This window comes from Sturnus vulgaris, chromosome 8 (genome assembly GCF_052056855.1).
Source record: "Sturnus vulgaris isolate bStuVul1 chromosome 8, bStuVul1.hap1, whole genome shotgun sequence".
Lineage (NCBI taxonomy): Eukaryota > Metazoa > Chordata > Aves > Passeriformes > Sturnidae > Sturnus > Sturnus vulgaris.
In genome coordinates this window covers 37685356-37707039 of record NC_142250.1, presented here as the reverse complement: position 1 = coordinate 37707039, position 21684 = coordinate 37685356, and the positions used below count along the sequence as shown (strand labels likewise).

The 21684-nt window shown below is 49.8% G+C and overlaps 1 protein-coding gene across 23 annotated transcripts in view; it reads right to left on the bottom strand.

The window, feature by feature from the left end:
- Positions 1 to 21684, bottom strand: part of JAKMIP3 (Janus kinase and microtubule interacting protein 3) — a 58331-nt gene that overhangs the window by 2226 nt on the left and 34421 nt on the right. For 6 of the 23 annotated variants that reach the window (XR_015805227.1, XR_015805228.1, XR_015805230.1 and 3 more), the window contains 13 exons: positions 19464 to 19592; positions 17607 to 17690; positions 16892 to 16954; positions 16376 to 16474; positions 15336 to 15434; positions 15188 to 15247; positions 13405 to 13470; positions 12790 to 12858; positions 12637 to 12714; positions 9961 to 10164; positions 8788 to 8853; positions 8007 to 8048; positions 6100 to 7309 (listed from right to left, as the gene is read on the bottom strand). Coding sequence is in view for 12 of the 23 variants with exons in the window: in XM_088169474.1 (XP_088025600.1) it covers positions 8029 to 8079; positions 8788 to 8853; positions 9961 to 10164; positions 12637 to 12714; positions 12790 to 12858; positions 13405 to 13470; positions 15188 to 15247; positions 15336 to 15434; positions 16376 to 16474; positions 16892 to 16954; positions 17607 to 17690; positions 19464 to 19592 (1068 nt within the window). In the remaining 11 variants the exon portion in view is untranslated. Of the gene's footprint in view, positions 1 to 6099; positions 7310 to 8006; positions 8080 to 8787; positions 8854 to 9960; positions 10165 to 12636; positions 12715 to 12789; positions 12859 to 13404; positions 13471 to 15187; positions 15248 to 15335; positions 15435 to 16375; positions 16475 to 16891; positions 16955 to 17606; positions 17691 to 19463; positions 19593 to 21684 lie in introns of those variants that run through there. The other 17 variants (XM_088169475.1, XM_088169477.1, XM_088169485.1 and 14 more) reach the window with 7 other exon arrangements.

The window sequence follows — 21684 nt, the reverse complement described above, 5'->3', positions numbered from 1 at the left end:
CCAGGGAAAGGATTAACCCTTCCCAGCCCGCCCTGCTGCCAGGGCAGACAATCCCGGACTGCCTCGGGCTGGAAAGGACCTTAAACCTCCTCTCACCCCAACCCCCTGCCTTGGCCAGGGACACCAGACCAGGTCCTGCCATGGGCAGGGACACCTTCACCAGACCAGGTCCTGCAGGTCACCGGCTCCTTTGTGCCCCTGAGACAGGGGACGCTGCTCACAGGTGCACAACAGCACCCCAAGGATTTCAGGAGCAATTCCTGAGAAGAGGCTGAGAAGGGAATGCCAGGAGAGGCTCACACAGGATTTTCCAGCCGCTGCCGTGCTTTGCTCCCCGCCTGTCGGGGCTGTCACAACGCGTTTGGCAGCGCGGTGCCAGCGGGGCTGCCCGGGGCTGTTGGCCTCACAAAAGACACATTTCCCTCTCCCTCACCCCACTGCCTCCCGCCAGCCACAGGGAATCGCTCCAGAAAGCCGTAAAAACGGGACAGAAGCATTTCAAAAACGGTAATGGATGGAGCGATCATATTTGTGCCTCTGAGCATTCGTGGCGTGTGGAAAACAGCAGCACTGCTGAATAGAACAATGCAGGAATGCAATTCCTCAAAGACTATGGATCAAATTTGGTGTGAGAGGAAGCACAAAACCCCAGAATGGTCTGGGTGGGAAGCTTTGACCCCAAAATCCACCCAGTGCCACCCCTGCCATGGCAGGGACACCTCCCACTGTCCCAGGTGCTCCAACCCCAATGTCCAACCTGGCCTTGGGCACTGCCAGAGATCCAGGGGCAGCCACAGCAAATCTGGGAATTCTGTGCCAGCCCTGCCCACCCTGCCAGGGAAGAGTTTCTTCCATATATCCAAGCTAATTTTCCCCTGTTTCAGTTTGAACCCATGACTCCTTGTCCTGTCACGACAGTTCCTGATGAGTGATGACCTTCAGCAGCACAGCCTCGTACCAAGGCTGCAATGGAAGGAAATACATATTTACACATTCATCTGCATCTATATACACATATATACATATTTACATGCTTATTTATATACATATATATGTTTGTTTATTTATTTATACCACAAGGGACCATTTGTGAGCAGGATGAGGGGGTGAACACACTCAGGCAATTTGCTATGGAGTCTTTGCAAAAATTCAGATTATTGATTGCATTTCAGGCCACAGTCCCATGGTTTTTGTGGCTGGAGTATGGGCCCTGAGAATTTCAGCAATCATCAGCCCCTCACTAATTAATTTATGTAATTCCTCAATTTCAATTTAATAATTAAGAGCACTGTTTCACAGGACAGTCCTGCGAACGTGTCCATGGTGTATTTTGTTCCTGTCTGTACTGACTAGGGAAGTTCTGGGGTTTTCCAGTCTCACACCAGTCCAGTTTCCAGTGGAAGGAGCGTTCCCCACCGTCCCCATCCGTGCTGACAAACGCTGCGAGCGTCGCTCAGCTGGGAACTACCCAGGGGCACAAAAGCATTTCACCTCATTAACATCATTAACATCATTAACAGGAAATCCGAAACGCTGCTCCCGGGCCCCCTGAAGATTTCCAGCAGCTCCAGAACCTGGGGGAGGCTGGAGCTGGGGATGCTGGGCATCAGCGGAGCCAGGGCCATCACTCAGGGACAGCACAGGGACAGCTCAGAGGGATCAGTTCAGTGGCACCAGGTCAGGGACAGTTTAGGATCAGTTCAGCAGGGACAGGTCAGGCACAGTTCAGGGACAGTTCAGCAGGGACAGTTCAGTGAGATCAGTTCAGTGGGATCAATTCAGCAGGGACAGTTCAGGGATAGCTCAGGGGGATCAGTTCAGTGGCATCAGGTCAGGGACAGTTCAGGGACAGTTCAGGGGGATCAGTTGAGCAGGGACAGGTCAGTGAGATCAGTTCAGTGAGATCAATTCAGCAGGGACAGGTCAGTGAGATCAATTCAGCAGGGACAGGTCAGGCACAGTTCAGTGGGATCAGTCCAGCAGGGACGGTTCAGGGACAGTTCAGGATCAGCTCATCAGGGACAGCTCAGGGACAGCTCAGGGACAGTTCAGGGACAGTTCAGGGACAGTTCAGTGGGATCAGCTCAGCAGGGACAGTTCAGGATCAGTTCAGGGACAGTTCAGTGGGATCAATTCAGCAGGGAGAGTTCAGGGACAGTTCAGTGGGATCAGGTCAGGGACAGTTTTGGATCAGTTCAGCAGGGACAGTTCAGGGACAGTTCAGGATCAGTTCAGGGACAGTTCAGCAGGGACAGCTCAGGGGCAGCTCAGCAGGACCGTGCCCAGTCAGGCCAAACAGGCAGAGCTGAGGCAGGAAATGCAGGCAATGCAGGCAATGCAGGCAATGCAGGCAATGCAGGCAATGCAGGAAATGCAGGACATGCAGGCTGACACCTCAGCCTCCCCTGCACCTGCTCCCGGGAAAGGCACCGGGTGACACCGGGGGGACACCAGCCCTGGTGCCACCCCACAGGAGCACGGGGCTCTGGGTGACAGCACAGCTCCACCCTGCTGGAACATCCTGCTGGAACATCCTGCTGGAACATCCTGCCCATGCCCGCAGCAGCTCACAGCAGCCTTTGGGGCACACAGAGAGCTCTGTCAGAACGTGGCATCTGTGAATTCCCAGCCGGTGGAACTCTCCCGGTGTGTTTAAGAGAAGGATGAAGGAGGTTTTGATTTGAGGTGATCATTTCCCAGTGCCCTTCCAGGACCATCTCAGCACTGCCAACGCTGGTCCCTCCCGCCTGACAGCCCTGACACTCCGCTCACAATCCGCTGCATCCCGGGGGTGTTTACAGCATCCTTGTTTATAACAAGGAGCAAAGTGCCCCCCGGGGCAGTTTTTTTCCAGAAAAAGCCTTTGACAGAACAGCATTTCCTCGTCTGCCTCTACAGATCTGCCAGTACAGCCTTAGTGACTTGGACATGTTCTCCTTTCCCGGGGAGGCTTCTCTGGGATTTCTGCTGACCTGGAAGTGCAGACTGAGCACCCCAACCCCCGCCATGGCAGGGGCCATTTACACAAACGATAATTTACAAACAGAATGCATTCCTTTTAAAAAGCTAGCTTTATGATAGCCTGAAGAATTATTCAGCTGGAAAATCTAACACTGAGCTTGGTAAACGACAAAAATACGTGCCCTTATTATTTGCAAGAGCTCAGCAAGACCCAAATTAAGGTGGAGAACCCTTCAGTTGGGATGAGAATGAAGCTGCTCTGCCCAGGTGTGCTTTGGGGAATGAAAAGTGAACTGAAGGATTTAAAACCAGCTTGGTGGAGCAGGATTTTACCCTGCCAGTCCCAGCTCTGGGCAGAGTCAGGTGGATGAGGATGGAAGGTGCTGTGGGGAGGCACACAGGACACCAAATTGCTGCTGCTGCACAAATCCACACTCCAAAAAAAACCTCTTCTCTACTTCCCACAAAAGAAAGAGGAACACCCACATAAATGATTCAAGGGAAGACTGGATGGGGCTTGCAGTGACCCGGGATAGTGGGAGGTGTCCTGGCCCTTGGCAGGGGGTGGAGTGAGATGACCTTGGAATTCCCTCCCAACCCAAAGCACTCCGGGATTCCGTGCTGTGTGTGATCCCTGCAGCAGCTCAGGGGTTTTCAGCTGCAGAGAGGATAAAGGAAAGGCTGGTCCCACATCCTGCCCTCGGAACACGCCCAGGAGGCACAAGCACAGTTCCTGCTGGAATAAACCAGATGTTTTGCTCGGAAGGAAAGCCCCAGCTGGTGTGTCAGTGTTTTCCCGTGGGATTTGGCAGAACCACCAAGGAGCAGCGTGTGCCAGGCAGGGGTGTCTGGGTGAGCTGTGGGATGGGGGGGTCTCCCAGCCTGCTCAGAGCTGGCTGGATCCTCCTTCAGCAGCACCAGCCCTCCTGCCCCAGGGCCCCCAGCATCTCCTCTGCCTCATCCCTAAATTCAGACTGACGTTGTCACCTCCCTGCATTTCAGGCTGCAGCAGCCCTGAGCCAGCCGAGCAGAAGTGCTTTTATACAAATTGACAATTATTAACCCACTGGGAGTCTGTTCATCGGTGCTGAGCCCAATCCTGCTCCTCACCGTGAGAGAGAAACCTGCAGGATTTACAGCACTGTAAAACTGAAAAAAAAAAGTAAAAACTGAAAATTTCGGAGTCAATCCGTGCCTTCCCAGGAATGCTCAATGGGAGTGTCCTCGATGGAGAGTTTCCCCCACACCTCACCTCAAACAAGGATGTTTGGGGTGACCCTGCACAGCAGACACCAATTCCATTCCAGTGCTGGAGCCCATCAGTGCCCTGGGAAAGGAGGAATTTCCCGAGCACACACAGGGCTGCAGACAGAGCCTTGCAGCAATTCCAGGTCATCCTCACCTCCCCTTGCATCCTTCCTGGAAGGAGAAAACCCCAAACCCATCTCTGCTGGCAGCAGGACACAGAAATACTGTTCAGTTATTCAGTATTCAGCAAAGCTACAGAAAAGGAATTATCTCCAAAACTGAGATGCTGCTCTGGTGGTGAAGGAGATTCTCCTGAGGGAAATCCCACCACACCTGAAATGCCTGGTTTAATAAAAACATCAAACTCTCAACTCCTGAAACTGCTATTTCTAATTGCTGCAGACAGTAGGCAATAGGTTATGTGCTCTTAATTACAAATATCAAGGCCATTTATAAAGAGAATTTATATTGCTTTAGGAAATACAAGGATCTGAAAATAGATGGGTCCACCACGAACCTAAAACTGCCTTGCTGGCATTTTGGGGGAAGAGGCCAAGCTATTGCAAGCAAAACTAAATTTCAGAGAAAAGCCCATGTGAAGTGAAGTGCCTGTAGAAGCTGTCACAGTATTTACTGGTGGTTCAGGGAAAAACACAGAAATCATCTCCCCATGAGCCCAGAGCACGTCCAGCTCCACAGACACCAGTTAAACACAGCATCCTGCTTTAAAAAACACGGAATAGAGATCATGGGGGAAGGGGCTGCAAAGATCCTGATGTTCCAACCCTCTGCCACGGTGTTTTCCCCATCCTTCCACCACTGGAAAATTGAAAACAGTAATTTAAGATTATTTGTTCCAGCATGTTCCAGGTGGTATTTCCTTTCAATAAATAAATATCAGATGGAGCTACAATAAATGCCAGGGGTTTTAATTAAACTAAGATAATCAGGGCAAAAAATATGGATGCTCAGGCCTCTTCTATAAATGTAAGAGTTAATATCTAATAAAAATTTCTCTTAGGTCGCTGACAAGTTACTTATTTGGACAAGGGCTACCCACCCCTGCAAGCCTCCAGTCTCCAAAGTGAGACACATACCAAAAAATAACTAAAATTATTATCAATTATATATATATAAATATATAAGGATATATATAAAAATATGTCATTATAATTATTATAAACCTGCTGGAGACAATCAGGCAGCCTGTAAAGCAGAATTCTGCTCCTCCAGGACACCCAGGTCCCTCTGGCTGCACCCAGCAGGGGGGTGCCCATTGATGGGGTCTCTGCTGTGGGGCTCCCCTGGGTGCCACCACCCCCACCTGGGCACTGCCCACTCTGACCCACAGGAGAGCTCCTTGTAGCACAATTACAATTTCATGCCTGATTATACATAATAAATAATAAAATAGAATAAAATTTTTAAAATAAATAAAATATTAAAATATAATACAATAAATAATGATATTAATAATATAATGAATATAATACATATTTATAATATAAATAATAAATACATACATTTGGCATGCAAATAACACTTCTATAAAACCTGTGCCACTGCAGCTTTCTCTGCTGCTCTCCCCACCATGTTAATCTGCCAATAACTCATTATCAGCACTCTGTGTTAAGAGTGACCACTGCTCTAAAACACAAGGATTTGTTCTTATGTCACACTGAAATGTAACACCTGAATTACTGCAGTAAAATAGCAATAATTAAATCATGTTTACATAATGCCTCTGGTAATTTCAATACCGAATTCAGAATTTCCTCTGCTGTCACCTCAAGTATTTCGACCCAAGTGAGAGGGAGCAGCAGGTGAGGGGGTAGCAGAGGACACAGAACCCCAGGGTGGAGGAGTTTCCATGTGACCATCCCATCTTACCTGCCCGGAGCTCTGACCCCTTCCTGCCCCTGGGGATGGGCACCGAGGGACCTTGGCTGCCAACAGGACCTGCCCTGGGCTTGATCCTCATTCCTGGGCTTGTTCTGGGCTTGTCCCCCATTCCTGGGCTTGTTCCTCATCCCTGGCCTTGCCCCACATTTCTGTGTTCAGCCATGGGTCCCACGTGGTCAATCACACTCTGGAATTTCTTCTGGATTTTCCTCCTCTTCACCTGTTTTTCTAGAGGATTCTTTTTCCTTCCCAGTTCCTGTGCCAGCCTCCCTGGCTCAGGCTCTGTGGGACTTGTGCTCCCTTTCCCCAGGTGAGGACATTTTCCAGGTGAGGACATTTTCCAGGTGAGAACATCTTCTGTTTCCTCTTGCTGCCTCTCCCAGCCCAGTGCATGTGGATCAGGGATAATCTGGTTGAGTTCACTCTTTTCCAGGTTGAACTTTTTGCTGGGACAGTGTTAAGCCTTTTGTCATGGTTCAGGGAGAGCCAATTATAAATTATTGCATCATTTTCTGTGTCATGTTTTACTGACAACTCAAAAAAAAAAAAAAATTACAGCTTGGCTTCCTGAATGTAGCTTTACATTTTTTTCCTAAAACTGGGCTCAAGGGATGTTCAACAAAGCATGGGACACACATCCTGTGTAAAGAAGAAATACCTTGGAACAAACCACCTCATTTTCATTCATTTTCATTCGGATTCATTTTTCCATGAGCTACTCCTCTGGAACGCTTCCTAAAATCTTCTTTCCAGCCAGATTTTTGTGGGTAACAAAGATGAACGTGTGGCATACAAACAGGACACGGGCACTTCTACACAGAAGCAATTTGCCACCTGCTTAGCAGGGAACCAGAAGGAATCCAGAGTACCTGAATCAGTGATGGTGCTGCTGGCAGAGCCCAGCTCTGAGCCAGGGCTGGCTCTCCTGGCCTGGGGGACAGCCAGGAGCACAGTTTGTGCCTTTCTTTGTCGCCTCAGTTCAGTTCTCTCCCAAAACTCCTGGGGGGTTTCAGGGGTGCAGGGACCCCCCCACAGCTCAGCCCCTCTGCCATCCCACAGCCTGCACCTCCCATGGCCAGCAGCAGAGAACAACACAGCTCCGGGGGGGTGGGAAGGGCAAAGCCTGGGTGTGGGGCTTGGGAAGCAGGGCTGTCCCTCTGGGAAGAACAGCTGGAACAGCTGGAGTGGCCTCAGGGGGCTGAAACAACAGAGAAAAACAGGAATCAACGAAAAGCCCACCTGGGCAAAAATAACATTCACAAAAAAACTTCTGTGAGCTCCTGTTTATAATTATCTGCTGAACTGTGCAACTGATAAGAAAGGATTGGTGACATTTTCCATTTATGTTGTTAGTGGGGAGTGCTTCCCTCCGTGCTGTGGTCATTTCTGGCAGCACACACAGAAATTGGACAATTATCCCCTATTCCCACGGGAAAAAGGGGTTCAGGGAGTCCCCGGGGCCCTAGGGCACAGTGCCTGGAGGAACACACCCTAATAAACACCGTGTTCCCCCAGAGCTGCTGTCCCAGAGGCAGGACAGGCCCTGGCTGTGCAGGAGAGGGCTGAGGGTTTCCAGGCATTTCCAGCACGGATCAGCTGGGGCAGCCCTGATGGAATCACAGCAATCACCCCACACTGGCTGTTTTCCCTGGCTTGCTCCAGCTTTCCTTGCTTTTAAGGCTGCTTAATTCTCCCCTTCTCCTTCCCTCTAAAGGAGGAAATTCTGTTTGACAAGTTTTTGCCTGCTGCTGTCCAGGTTTCAGGTTTTTTAAAAACCCATTTCTGGGTTCTTTGGGATGCCCAAGAGACCCTTCAGTCCTGCTGAGACAGCAAAAGGAAGGTTCTGGTGCTTTATGAGGAGAAGAGGACAGAACAGAGGAGACCTGAGGGCTTACCTTGTGCACGTGGCCTGAAGGACTATGACCAAAGAATGAAAGCTAAAGAGAAAAATAAAAACAAAAATAAAAACTGAAAAGGGGAGAGAAGAGAGGAAAAAATGGAAGAGAAGAAAGAGATTAAGAGTTTACAGTGTGTTTAACTGGGAAATAAGTGTGGTTACAGACAGAGTGCAACAAAACTCTCAGGTGAGAGGAAACATGGAGTGTGAAGTGAGGTCTGAGTGCTTGGGGCTCAGCTTGGCTCAGGAAAGCTCCTGTCAGAGTCCCTTGGACTGGTGACAGGGATCCCCTGCCCCTCTGAGCCCAGCCACGGGCTCAGGGACATGGGGGGGACATCCTGACTTCTTGTGACTCCTCAGCCAGCCCAAGGCCAGCCCCTGGAGCCCCTGAGCACGGCCATGCCACTGCAAAGGGACATTCCTGGGGCATCTGGGGTCAAACACCGCAGGTCTGGCTGGCCATGGGAACCCTCGATCCTGCTGGGAAAGGCTCCATGCACTGCACATCCAGGGATGCCGTGGGAGGGAAGGAGGGAGCAACGCCCCAGCTCCTTCCCCAGAGCTCTGCTGCCCTGAGCCCTGGCTCTGTCCCTTCCCAGGGCTCTGTCCCTTCCCTGGGGTCCTCCAAGTTCATCCTCCCTCCCCACAGGGACTGGTGTAAATGCAGGCTGTGCTCCTGGAGCTGTCCCCCTTTGTCACTGCACTGCACACACGAGCTCTGGTGAGATGGAGAATGGTCATGTGCACACACAGCAGCTGTTCCGTCTGCACGACCTTACCTTTTCCTCTAACTCTTTTATTTGTCTTTTTTGGCCTTCAATTCTTTCTTCTAGCTCTTTAATTCTCTGTCAGATGTCAGATAAGAAAATATTTATTAACCAACCAAATACAGATGTACCCAGAAGATGCATTAGTTTGGGGGGTATAAATTGGATCAATTGGGGATTAAGCTGTAGGTGGGTGCTCTGTGATGTCACTGTGTGTGACAAAGGCAGGAAAAGCACGATGTGTGCAGGGTTAGCCAAGGCCCAGCTGGGGACAGCTCCAGGAGAGGCTGGTGCTGCCAGGGTCTGTCCCTCCCCAAAGCCCTGGGCTGGCTGCCTGCCTTGGGTTGCAAGGATGTGACCAGGGGTGTGTGTTCTGTCCCCAGCTGTTAACCCAGCTGTGGCAGTGATCCTGATCTCTGTGGGGATCTCTGCTGTTCATGTTCCAGCTGTTCACCCAGCTGTGGCAGTGATCCTGATCTCTGTGGGGATCTCTGCTGTTCATGTTCCAGCTGTTCACCCAGCTGTGGCAGTGATCCTGATCTCTGTGGGGATCTCTGCTGTTCATGTTCCAGCTGTTCACCCAGCTGTTGCAGTGTTCTTTCTCTTGCCCACAGCCCATCCTCCCTCCAGGAGATCTCTCCTGTCCATGGCCATGCAGTCCCAGGGCAGGGCTGATCAAATTCCATCATCCCATTGGGAGATGCTCCAGCCAGGGCAGGAGCCGAGCATTTCCTACCCAGATCAAAGGGGAGATTTGGAACAGCAGAGCAGCCTTTTCCCACTGGATCCCAGAGGAAAACCAGAGCCTTGCACATCATCCCTGCAGCTTTGGAGGAAAAGTGCACCTTGTGCAGGAGCCCTGCTCCAGCAGAACCACATCTGTCACTGCAGGAGGATGCAGCCACCATGGGATGGGACTGCACCAACCCTGACTGACTGACGGGGGCAGCTGGGATTCTCACTCTGACACTGCTCTGGGTTTGTTCTCTGCAATACTGCATTGCTATTTTGATTTTCCTAGTAAAGAACTGTTATTCCCATTCCCATCTCTTTGCCTGAGAGCCCCCTTAATTTCAAAATCATCATAATTTGGAGGGAGGGTGGTTTACATTCTCCATTTCAAACACGAGGCTCGTGCCTTTCTTAGCAGACACGTGTCAAACCAAGGCGCTGCCCCACACCCACCTGCTGGGCGTGCTGGATGAGCTCCATCCTCTCCCTCAGGATTTGGGCGTCCCTCTCCCGGAGCTCACTCATCACCTGCCTCTTCCACTGCTCCACGGCGCTCTTCAGCTTCTCCTTCTCCTCTTCTGAAAGAAGTTCGGAAATTTTGGCTCCAGCTTCTTGCTGCAGGGCATCATAGAGCATGGCTTCTAATTCCAGAATTTGCTAATCAAAAACAATATAAAGCTGTCAGCTCGACCTTGTGCCTGGTTGGGTGAGGAGTTTGTGAGGAGCTGAACATCCCTGAAAGGCAATGGGAGCAGTGGAGGGGCTGTGGGCTGATCTCCCCCACAGCAAAACTCCAGCCAGAGGGGAAATACTCCAGGCTGGAACTGGGACAGCCCCTGGGCCCAGCCCAGTCTGCCCCACAAACATCTGGGAGTCAGCTTCTCCTTCCTGGGGATGGGAGGTGGCCGTGGGGAGAGGAGGAAAAAGGAAAAAAAGGAAAGGGAAGGGGAAAGAGAGAGGGAAAATGTAAATAGGAAAAGGGGAAAAGGAAAGAGGTTCACAAAAGACTCATTTTGTGAGTTACAGATATTTTTGCATGTATTTTTCAGTCCCTTTCCCAGCTATCCTGCTCTCCAGCAGAGGACACAGCAGCACCAGTGCATGGTCCTGCCAGGAGGAACAACCAGGGGAAAATGCCTCGTGGGAAGACATGGGTGTCAGCAGAGCCAGGAGAGCAGAATGCTCCCAGCAGGACCATGGCACCACGGCAGGAGCTGTGGTACTGGGGAACACTGGGGAAAACTGGGGAAAACTGGGGAAAACCATGGCCTCTCCATGGGGAACAACACACCAAAGTCTCAGGAGAAGATTGTACTTGTGCTTTTCAAACAACACCAACACCCTGCTGACCTGGTCCCAGGTGCTGCTCTTTGTTTGGTGTTTGATTTCTGCTGGCCCCAAACCCCACGGGCACAGCATCCCTGTCTGGATGTGCTGACCTGGGCAGCAGGAAGGGCAGGGGACCCTGCTGGAGCAGCAGCAGTGCCAGCCAAGGCTCAGGGGCTTCCACCTGCTCATCCCTTGGCTCTGCTGCAGGGAAGCACCACCAGCTGCTCCTCCTCTCCGGGGCACAAAGGAAACGTGGAAGTGAAGCCAGTTCGATAAAGCAAAAGAGCTTTTTCCACTCGAGTTCCAGGGCAGAACAAAGCTTCCTTTGCTGCTTTCAGGCTGCATTTGTGCCCTGGAGCAAAGCTGTGCCTGGGACACGCATGTGGTGCCTTCAGAAAATGCAGGAAAATGCAAATAACCCTCAGCCCCCTCTGCATGGCTGCACTCACTGCTTGCCAGGAGCAGACTGGGCCTGGAGCTGCACAAACTGCTCAGGACAGGAGATCATGGAACCAGACACACCCAGACTGGGGCCTCAAAGACCATCTTGCTCCATCCCCTGCCATGGGCAGGGAAATTTCTCTGAAAGCTCCTACAGGGCTGAGACCACAGGGCTTGTGTGTTGGTTCCAGGTACAGCTCAGAATTTGGCAAAATCAACCCTAAAATGTATGGACAGAAAATTTATGGAGCACAAGCTCCCCCAAATGGTTCAAGACACAACAGGATGCAGAAACAGAATGAATACTCATTGCTCCTCTGAAAGTGTAACTGCTCTGGATTTCTGTGGAACTGGAAAAATGAGATGAACTGAGAGGAAACTTTATGCCTTTTGTGGATATATATAATCTTTGTCTCTTTGGTGGAAATGACAGCTGATGACTGAAAAGATGGGTGAAATGCCTTAGGATCAGCTCATGTTGAACCTGACTTAAAAGCAGTTTTATTTCAAACTTAAAATCCCAGAATACCTCCAGCTGCTCTAGTTACACAGGGTGCAATCCAAAACCCAAGGAAATGTCTAGGCTAAAATATCTTCTTTTAAAATGTAAGGAAATGAGGTTTTCAGTAATTTGTCTTATCAGTCCTCTACTGCAACCCTGGCTGAATTAGAACTCGTGTTGAGTTCATGTTCACCCTGCAAGGGCCACTCAGACCCAAGAATTGTGTTCAGGAGGGACTCATGGTTGGCTCAGGGTGCAGAGGATTTGCTGGACTCCCATCCCTGCAGCCCTGGGGACACCCCACTGTAGAGGGAGCAGAGACCATCTCTGAATCCCCAGAGAAGGCCCCATGGAAAATGATACCTTAAGATAAGAAATTGTTTCCTCCGAGTGACCAATACCAAGAAGAACCTCGCCCCCCTGCAGACCCCTGTGTTATCTTTCTGTAATTTTAGTGGTTTATTTTCCTTTTAGATAATTAGTCCCTTTTCCCCCTAAAGTCCTTTGTAGATTGGTTATAGAATTCCCTCAGTAATTGGTGCAAAATACAAAACCCTTAAACCCTGTAAGAGTCCCCTTAGAACTCCACCCGTAGGGTTTTCTGGACTGGACCCCCGTGGTAGAAGAAATAAAGATTCTGTGGAATGATCCCATCTCCCCTTCTCGATCTCTTCCTCTGCTGGCTCTGAGGCACATTGAGAGCCTGAATCCTACCCAGGCAAGGCTTGCAAGTGTTCCTTGAGAACTGCCTGGGCAGTTTTGGGGTCTCACAGGGGCTCCTTTCATCAACACCCCTCGAGCAGCACAGGGGCAGAGCTCCCCCCGTGCCTGCCTCAGGCACCACTGACAGCCCTCACCTTGTGAGCCTGGTCCAGGGACTGCTTCCTGAAGTCCAGCTCATCGTCCAGGTATCCCTTTTGCTTGCTGAACAGCTCCTGGGGACCAAGGCAGGGCAGTCAGTGGCCACCACGGCCCCAGGGCCACCTTCCCTCCCTGCCCCTCCCCGGTACCTTCTCGTTCTCCAGGTCCAGCATCTTCTGCTGCAGAGCTGACTCGGTCACCTCGATCTGCTGGAGCCACTGGGGGAGGAGAGAGCAGAGCCCAGCCTGAGCACAGCCTGAGCCTAGCCTAGGGCTCAGCCTGAGCATATCCTGAGCCCAGCCCAGGGTTCAGCCTTCCCAGGACCTGGGCATGGCTCAGCACAGGCAAGCACTGCTCAAACAACAGAGCAAAATGAACTCTGCCATTGTGGTTTTCTCTTCTCTCTGCTGGAGATGGAGAAAAGCTGCATTTCAAAGCCTGGCCCTTCCCTCTGCCATGGCCTTGTGAGTTCAGTGACATTTTCAATGAAGCATTGTTTGCTGCACTGCTGGCTTGTCACCTGGACTGGGACAAAGCCAGGGCAATCCCACACAAAGCTCCCCAATCCCACACAAAGCTCCCCAATCCCACACAAAGCTCCAATCCCACACAAAGCTCCCCAGTCCCACACAAAGCTCCCCAATCCCACACAAAGCTCCCTGGCTTTTGGTGTGGAGCTGTCACCCCCCCAGCAGTAGAACCATTCTGCCCAGGGGGCTGGGATTCTGTCCAGCACAGAGCAGGGGTGCTGCTGGGGTTGTTACCTTTTCAGCCAGTGTGAGGACAGTCCTGGCCTGGATGATCACCACCTGCTCTTCGTTGGTCAGATTCTGCACCAAAAGCAGAGCACAGTTACAACAAATCCCAGTGGTTTGTTCCTAACCCACTGCTTGGGCCACTGCTGTTTCAGATACATCTGAAATGAAATAAGTCTGAGGAACAATAAACTGGCGCAGAGAAAATTAATATTGTAACACAAAATCATTGTAAAAGCTGTTGTCACTATTCATTACCAATCCCTATCATACATAATTGCTCCAAAATTCTCATTTTTACTACAAAGAAAAGGGACACTGGATCTATTGGTACCCAGCAGGGAATAAACACACATTTACACGGGACAAGATCAAGCTCAGCACGAAGAGCCATGGGGAGAAGAGATGCAGTGTTCATCCCATGCACCATCCCCACTTTGTGCAGCCAGGGGATGATTTTGGCAAGCATTTATTGAGATGTTGGCTACTCCATCCATCCTCTGTTGCTTTCTCAAAAGAACTCCAAGTGCTGGAATTGGGCTTTGCATTTCATCCCAAGCTTGAGTGTGACCACGGGCACAGCAGGGGAAGGGGCCAGGGCCTGGCTCGTGTGGGGACCCTGAGCCAGGCAGGGAAGTTGTGACAGGGATGGAGAGTCTGAGACACTGCTGGCACAGGGGCACTGCTGCCTGCAGGGATTGGATCAGCAATCCCTGAGCTGGAAGAGACCTTAAATCCCACCCAGAGCCACCCCAGCCATGGCAGGGACACCTCCCACTGTCCCAATGTCCAACCTGGCCTTGGGCACTGCCAGGGATCCAGGGGCAGCCACAGCAAATCTGGGCACCCTGTGCCAGCCCTGCCCACCCTCAGGTATTTATAGTTCTGGTCCTTCCAGGCTGTGCCATGGCCCTGGGGATGGCATTTTGCTGGTACCCAAATTGTCCAGAGGAGAGCTGGGGCAGCCCCTGGTACCCAAACTGTCCTGAGGAGAGCTGGGGCAGCCCCTGGTACCCAAATTATCCTGAGGAGAGCTGGGGGAGCCCCTGGTACCCAAACTGTCCTGAGGAGAGCTGGGGGAGCCCCTGGTACCCAAATTATCCTGAGGAGAGCTGGGACAGCCCAGGTGCAGAGCTGGGAGAACAGTGGGGACCCTTCTGCAGCCCCAGTGTGGGGTGGGGTGTCCCGGGAGGGCCCTGCAGTGGCTGAGGGCTCTGTGACACCTCTGAGGAGAGGGGCTCTGCTCTCCTGGCCCCTCCCAGCCCCGGGGCTCTGCTGCTGGAGGAGAGCACAGGAAAACACCCACAGGACGTGTGTGCCTGCCATGTGCATTACTGTGTGTGCAGTTACTCACTGCCACCTGCTGAAGGGGAAGCACTCGCAGGTTTCTTGTTTTTCACTTCTCCTTTCTGTGCTGCTGCTTTGACTTCTCGTGCAATATCCCAGTTACTATCAAGGGTTAATGGGTTTTTAGACAAACTCAAAGCACACAGCTGCTGAAATGCAAAAGCAAAGCAAATGCAGAGCAGGCAAATCAAGAAACCGTGTGTGATGTGACCAGTGGCCAGAAAGCACCAACACCAACATCCCCCTGCAAATAACAGGAATAACAGGGCATGGTGACACTGAGCCCTGGTGTTACACTCTCTGTAAAGGTACAGAACCTTTAAATAGCAGGAAATGCTTTGCTGGTAGCCCAAACCAGCAGTGCAGCACCAAAGCAGGCAGCTTTGCTCACTCCACACGAGGACAGGAATTCCAAAAGCATGCACAATTTATTAAAGGAACATACACTTACGGCGTTATCCCCTAAAATGTCCAACTTTTTCATCAGCTCTGCCACTACAATGTCCTGACAAGAGACAAAGGGAGAAGCAGGATCAGCACAGAGCATCTGGTTTTGCTGAGGGAGAGGAGGGTGGGGAGGAAGCATCCCTTACTGTGACACCTTCAGCCTCGCAGTACACCTGCAGAGGGCTCTTCCCCTCCGTGAAGGGGCCGTGGTGGAAGGTGATGGCTGGGGAGCGCCTCTCTCTCTCCTGGAAGGACAAGCATTGCTGGCTCAGCCTGTGCTGGGAGGGCCAGGGAGCACCAAACACCAACCTTGCAGCATTGCAGCATTGCAGCATTGCAGCACCGCGGATCACGGCATGCAACAGCGCTGGGGGCTTTGCACCTCTGCATGAGTGCTCTGCCTCAGCCCCCTCTGCCTTCACTCAGAGCCACGATTAAAAACACGAAGGAAATGGATTTTCTCGTGTTGGGGCTTGGTTATTTATTAAATCTTATCTAAAGTACAGAGTGTTCAACAGCACTTCCAGCACCTGCTAAAAGTGAGGAAAATGGAGCAAGATGCAGCTGCTATCAGGTCTCTTCAAGCCAAACAGTCTAATATAGAATTAACACCTATATTCTTTATCCTTTTAACCCAATAACTAACTCCTGTGACCCTCAGTGTGACACTGACTGACCAACCAGAAACTACTGCCTGAAACCATGGAGAAAAGGGAAGATGAGCACAGAGACACCACCCAAAATCCTCCACCTTGTCCCATACCTATACTACAAAACTCTCAAATTTAAAACCCATCGCCATGTGAAAGCACACACTTGTTTTTTTACAGCACATCCGTGATTTTAACTTCATCACTCAAGTTTGGAAGCCTTCTCCAAGGCCTCGGGTCAAAAGCAGCGTTCTCCAGAGCACAGAAAGCTCAAACCCCGCAGGTTTGTGGGATCCAACATTGGCATGCTCGGGCTTGGAAGGGTCCTTAGAGCTCCTCCCACGCCACCCTCCTGCCACAGGAACCCAGCGGCAGCGCTGCTCTGTGGTTCTGCTCTTTATAGGGCTCCCTCCCTCCCTGCACGGAGCCCCTGTGCAGTGACCCCGAACCCGGGACCCCGAACCCGGGACCCCGAACCCGGGACCCCGAACCCGGGACCCCGAACCCGCTGTGCCTGGGGTGCCACCCCTGCTCACCTCCAGCTCCAGGATCCTGAACTCCAGCAGCTCGTTCTGGTCCTTCACGTCCTGCACGTCGTGTTTGAGGCGAGCCTCCTCAGCCTCCATCTGCCTGATCTGCCAGGGGCACAGAGCAGCCCTGTGGGCACAGCTGGGCACAGCTGGGCATAGCTGGGTACTTTGGGCACTGCTGGGCACTGCTGGCATCCTTGCCAGGGCAAGGCAGGCTGAGCCCACCCTGAGCTCTGGGGGGACACAGGGCTGTCCCCCAGGGCCACTGTCCCCATGCACCTTGCACCAGGACACACCTGGGGCCACAGGGAATGCCAGAACCCCACCTTTCCAGCAGCTTTATATTGTATCAAACATGAATTACTACTATTATTATTAATAATAACATTAATATACAATTATAAATTATTCCAGCACTGCTGGAAATACAGATTAGAATATTGCACCTTCTGCATCCCTCAAGACACAATCATTATTTCAATAACGATAAATAAAATATTTTTTTCAATAAAAGCTGAATACCTTTTCCAGCAGCTCCTGGTTTCTCCTGTACAACGCCTGCTTCTCCTCAATCCACTTCATGTCCTTGGGGAGGAAATGAACAGCACTGCACGTGAAGCTGCAGTTTAGCAACAGCACAGCAGCAAGAATTGCACTGAGGCTCACACACAGAGGGACACAAGGATGAGAGCTGTGAAATTGTTAATCCATTACTTCCTAAAATCCCTTCCTAAGCTAAACTTGTATAATCTTACCAGCTCTGTAGCACACAAATGGAATAAAAACATCCCAGTGATTAAAAAACTCTTCCAGGTAAAATCTGGCTTGCATTAAAGAGGATATTTCCAACTATGTGTTTATTATCAAATTTCTATTTTGCTAAATACAAATGACATATTTCTGCAGACCAGGCAAACTAAACTTTATTTGGAAGCTAATCTCTTAGATTGGGGAATATATAAACCCACAAACCCCAGAACATCATTTATCAACAACAACAACAGCGAGAGGTTAAGCTGGGAAGGCAATGATTGAATTATTTAATATTTGATCGTTCCCAAAGATATTTTCTGTTTACTTTTTGGTGGTGTTTTGGAGTGGGGTTTTTTTTGTTTGTTTGTTTTGGTTTTTTTTCTTTGTTTGTAGTTGCTGTTTTTTCTCTGCAGCAGTGGTACAGAAGCTGGAACCAGGGAACCTTTCTGGTCCCCCAGCAGAGAGGGGCTGGACTCAGCATTACCTGTCCCTGCTCAGCCAGAGCCTTCTCCAGATCTTCTATCTGAGCCTGGGAACGGTGAATTTCTGCTTGGAGCTGCTCACGTGTCTGTGGGACGTGGGAGAGAAACAAAAAAAGCCCTCAAAAATTGATTAAAAATAATTAAAAAATAAATTTTTAAAAATCCAAACTTTCTCCAAAAGACCAAACCTAATGCAGTTACAGCAAATATTCAAAACACCAAATGCTTTTAACAAATTATTTTGAAATTTCTTTGGCAGAAGAAATTTGCAGCTGAGCACAGAGTATCAAATAATCAAATGTAATCAAATCAAGTCTGGGAGATGGGATTAATGATTTTGAGATTTAACTCAAGATTAACAAAATGGCAAAGCAGAGCTGGCTCCTCACAGCTGCTCCTGGCAGGACAGAACCCCCCTTTCTCCAGAAAACAAATGGAAATTATTATGGCACAATTCTGGGCACACCTGCTTCCCTTAAATTTGGGACACGTTAAACACTCAGAACAGACCCCACATTAATCACTGATTAATCATCAAATGATTAATCATTTAATCATCCAATTCCATTGACCTTTGTGCCTTATCTGTGACTTAGAACCTTATCTATGATTTAATGCCATATCTCTCTCACACCACGTCTCATTTTTCACTGTTTTTTTTTGTAGCTTCCTGCTAATTTAAATAGACACCACGTTCCTGCACGTGTTTTCTGGAGAACAAATGCAATTACTGACCGTTGTTTTAATTGTTACATACTTTCACAGAACATTTTCTTCCCTTGAACCATTTCTATGCTATTTATTTACACTGGAAGTGACCTCGTTTGTGTGACCAACACTGCTGCCTCCTTTGGCTAAAAACTAAAATCCAGCCACTTTCCCATCTGGGCACGCCTTGGCTCACTGGGATTTTCTTTCCAGGTGCAATCCCTGATGTTTCAGAGCAGATCTTCATTCTGGGAACGTCACTTTTCCTGCATTACACCCTGACCCACTCCCAGTGTTCCTGGGTAACAGCCTCACTCAACAGGTGTAGGAAGAAGTTAAAGCTCTGCACATTTCTCCTGTTAAACAGAAATTTTCTGCCTTTCCTGACTGCACTCAGCCTTGCATGACCCATCCAGCCCTTGTGAGAGTCATGGAATGGTTTGGGTTAAAGGGGACCCCAAATCCCCCCCAGAGCCACCCCTGCCATGGCAGGGACACCTCCCACTGTCCCAATGTCCAACCTGGCCTTGGGCACTGCCAGGGATCCAGGGGCAGCCACAGCAAATCTGGGAATTCCATCCCCACCCTGCCAGGGAACAATTCCTGCCCAAAATCCCACCCAGCCCTGCCCACCCTGCCAGGGAACAATTCCTGCCCCAAATCCCACCCAGCCCTGCCCACCCTGCCAGGGAACAATTCCTCTGTAACTCCTTGGAGCACACAAGAAGCTCCCAACAAAAGCAGCACCTCAGGTCCAGAGCCACAGGAGCTCTGTGAGGCAGACAGGCAGAACAGCACAGGGCACTTTGTAATTTAATTATCAGAAAAGTCTCAGCTATAAGCCTTCTAAACATTTTATGAGGAATCATGTAATCTCTCAGAGCCCAGAAGGAATTAAGGACCACGCATTATACATTCAAGGCTATCTGTCCTAGTTCTTTCTAGAAAAAGAGCTTACTTTCAAGGATTTCCCATAAAAACCTCTCCCTGGATTTCCCCTAGAGTGCTCAGAGCTGCAGCAGCGCTGGGTTCTCCCTTCCCTTCTCCCTGCCCGGAGCAGCCAGGTGAGCTGGAGAACGACGTGAGCGAGGATCCCCCAGGCACCCTCCCGTCCCCGGGGCTTCATTGCCGTGTCCCGTCCCTGTGCACACCTTGACCTCTCGTTCTGCATCCAGGGTGCCCCCGACCTGCTCCTGCAGCAGGGCGTAGGCTCTCTGCAGAGCCTGGTACTCCATGGTCAGCTGCCGGAACCGCAGCTCCGTCTCCTCCTTGGCCATGCCCTGCAGCACAAACGAAACCACAGCACTGGATCCGCCTTCTCTTACAGACACCGAAATGATGGCATTTGAAATGCAGTTTGGGAGCGGGTATGCTGGGGACGAGAAGGATTTCACGGGAAGGTCTCACAGATGTGTGTGTGTGTGTGTGTGTGTGTGTGTGTGTGTGTAAAACAAAGATCTTTGAATGCAGAATCTGAAGAAAGAATAGAAATGAAAACAAGTTGTGATACAGAAGAAAAGAATTCTGAGCCAGTCTGAGTGGGTAACGAGAAGGCAAAGGGTAAAATGAGTTGGAAGGGTTTTTATGGCTCAGAGCAAAGGATAAATCCACCTCAAACAAAAGATGTTTCCACCAAGCAAAAAGATTTTCACAGGCAAACAAGAAATCAACGTTGCAAGTAAAGATCTCAGAATTTTCCACTGCAAGAAAACTGAAAAACAACTTCTAGCCTAAACTGTAACACACTGACTTTTGTGATTGTAAAATTGTAACATAAATATGGTAATGTCAATAGTTAGGATTGGTTATAGGTAATAGTGAAGGTATTGACTGGTTGTCATGTGTTAAGATGCTCTGAAATGAAAAGTAAATAATGCATTGTAACCAGAACTAGAGTGGCTTCAGACAAACCCAGAGCTGAGGTGACAGGCTGAGGGCTGGGCTCTGTCACCTACAGCCTGTGAATTGCTGTATCATCTGGATATAATAAACAGCATTTTAAATAATAAATAAATAAATTGCTGTATCCTCTGGATACAATAAACAGCATTTTAAATAATTAAAAAATGCTCTTTCCTCTGGATACAATAAACAGCATTTTTAATAATAAATAAATAAATTGCTGTATCCTTTAGATACAATAATCAGCATTTTAAAGAACCTCCTGGAGCCCCCATCCCTCCTTTCAGCTCTTACACAGGCACTAAAAAACTTGGTGAAATGGCCTCAAGCTGCTTCCCCTCCATCCCCTACACGTCTTGCACACTCTTACCTCCAGGAAATGCAATACAGAAATAAAAAGATAATCCCTGCCTAGGGAAGATAAAAGCTTCCCTTCCATACAGATCACTAATGACTGCACCACCCTTTCTTAGTGGAACAGGGAAAATCATCACGGTAAAGGTGAAAATGCTGCTTTCTTTAACAACAAAAGGTTTTCAATTTGGAAAGGAAACCAAGCCTGACAGCCTCACTCAATTATTCAAACACGAAGCCAGAGTTAATAGTTGTAGAAGTGGTGACAGCAAGATGAAAGGAGCCCTTCATCTTCCTCACCCTCCGTGCAATATCGAGCTTTCATGTCAGGCTGACCGGAATATTTCACTCGACATGAAATGGAATTACATTGCTGCCTGCCTGCATCGGCTTCCCACTGAACGGGGGGAGGATGCCGATAGACGGTGGGAAATCAGCAGGATCGTACCTAGAGGAGCTCGTTCAGATTCCCTGCGCTGCAAACCAGCCCCAGTGTCCCCATGGAGGCAGCAATTCTGCAGGTTCCCTCTGAGAGCTGACACACACCTGCAGCCACTGCACCTGCGAGGGCTGCACAGCATCGGGGGCAATTGTTGGTTATTACACGATTCTTGGAAAGCCCAGAGCTCTGTAATGGTCCAGCGATCTGACACACGCCGGGGAACGCGTTTGTGGGGAAGCCGTGGCAAATACAAGGAATAATCCCTTTAATTTGTGTCACATTTGTGTGCCCTGCTCTCAGAGCCCTGGAGCCCAGCCAGGAGCCAGCCTTTCCCTGGAGCCCAGAGCTTCAGGGAGCATTCCCTTGTGATAATTGATAAAAGATTCGTGTCAATCACAAAAGCACTGGGGTTTGTATAAACCAGAATACTGAGCTCTGAAGTGAAGCATGGACACTAGATAAAGGAAATTATATGATAAAATCATTCTGTTTAAAATCACCTTGTTATGGAATGTTCTATTATGTTACATTATAATATGTTATGTTTTCCAAATAAGTTGTATCAGCTCCCAGCTTGGAAAATCGGACTTCCCAAAAAGCCCTTCCTGCCTTTGTCTGATCAATGCTGCCTATCCCAAAAACCAGACTCCAGAACTTCTCTGGTGGTTATCTAC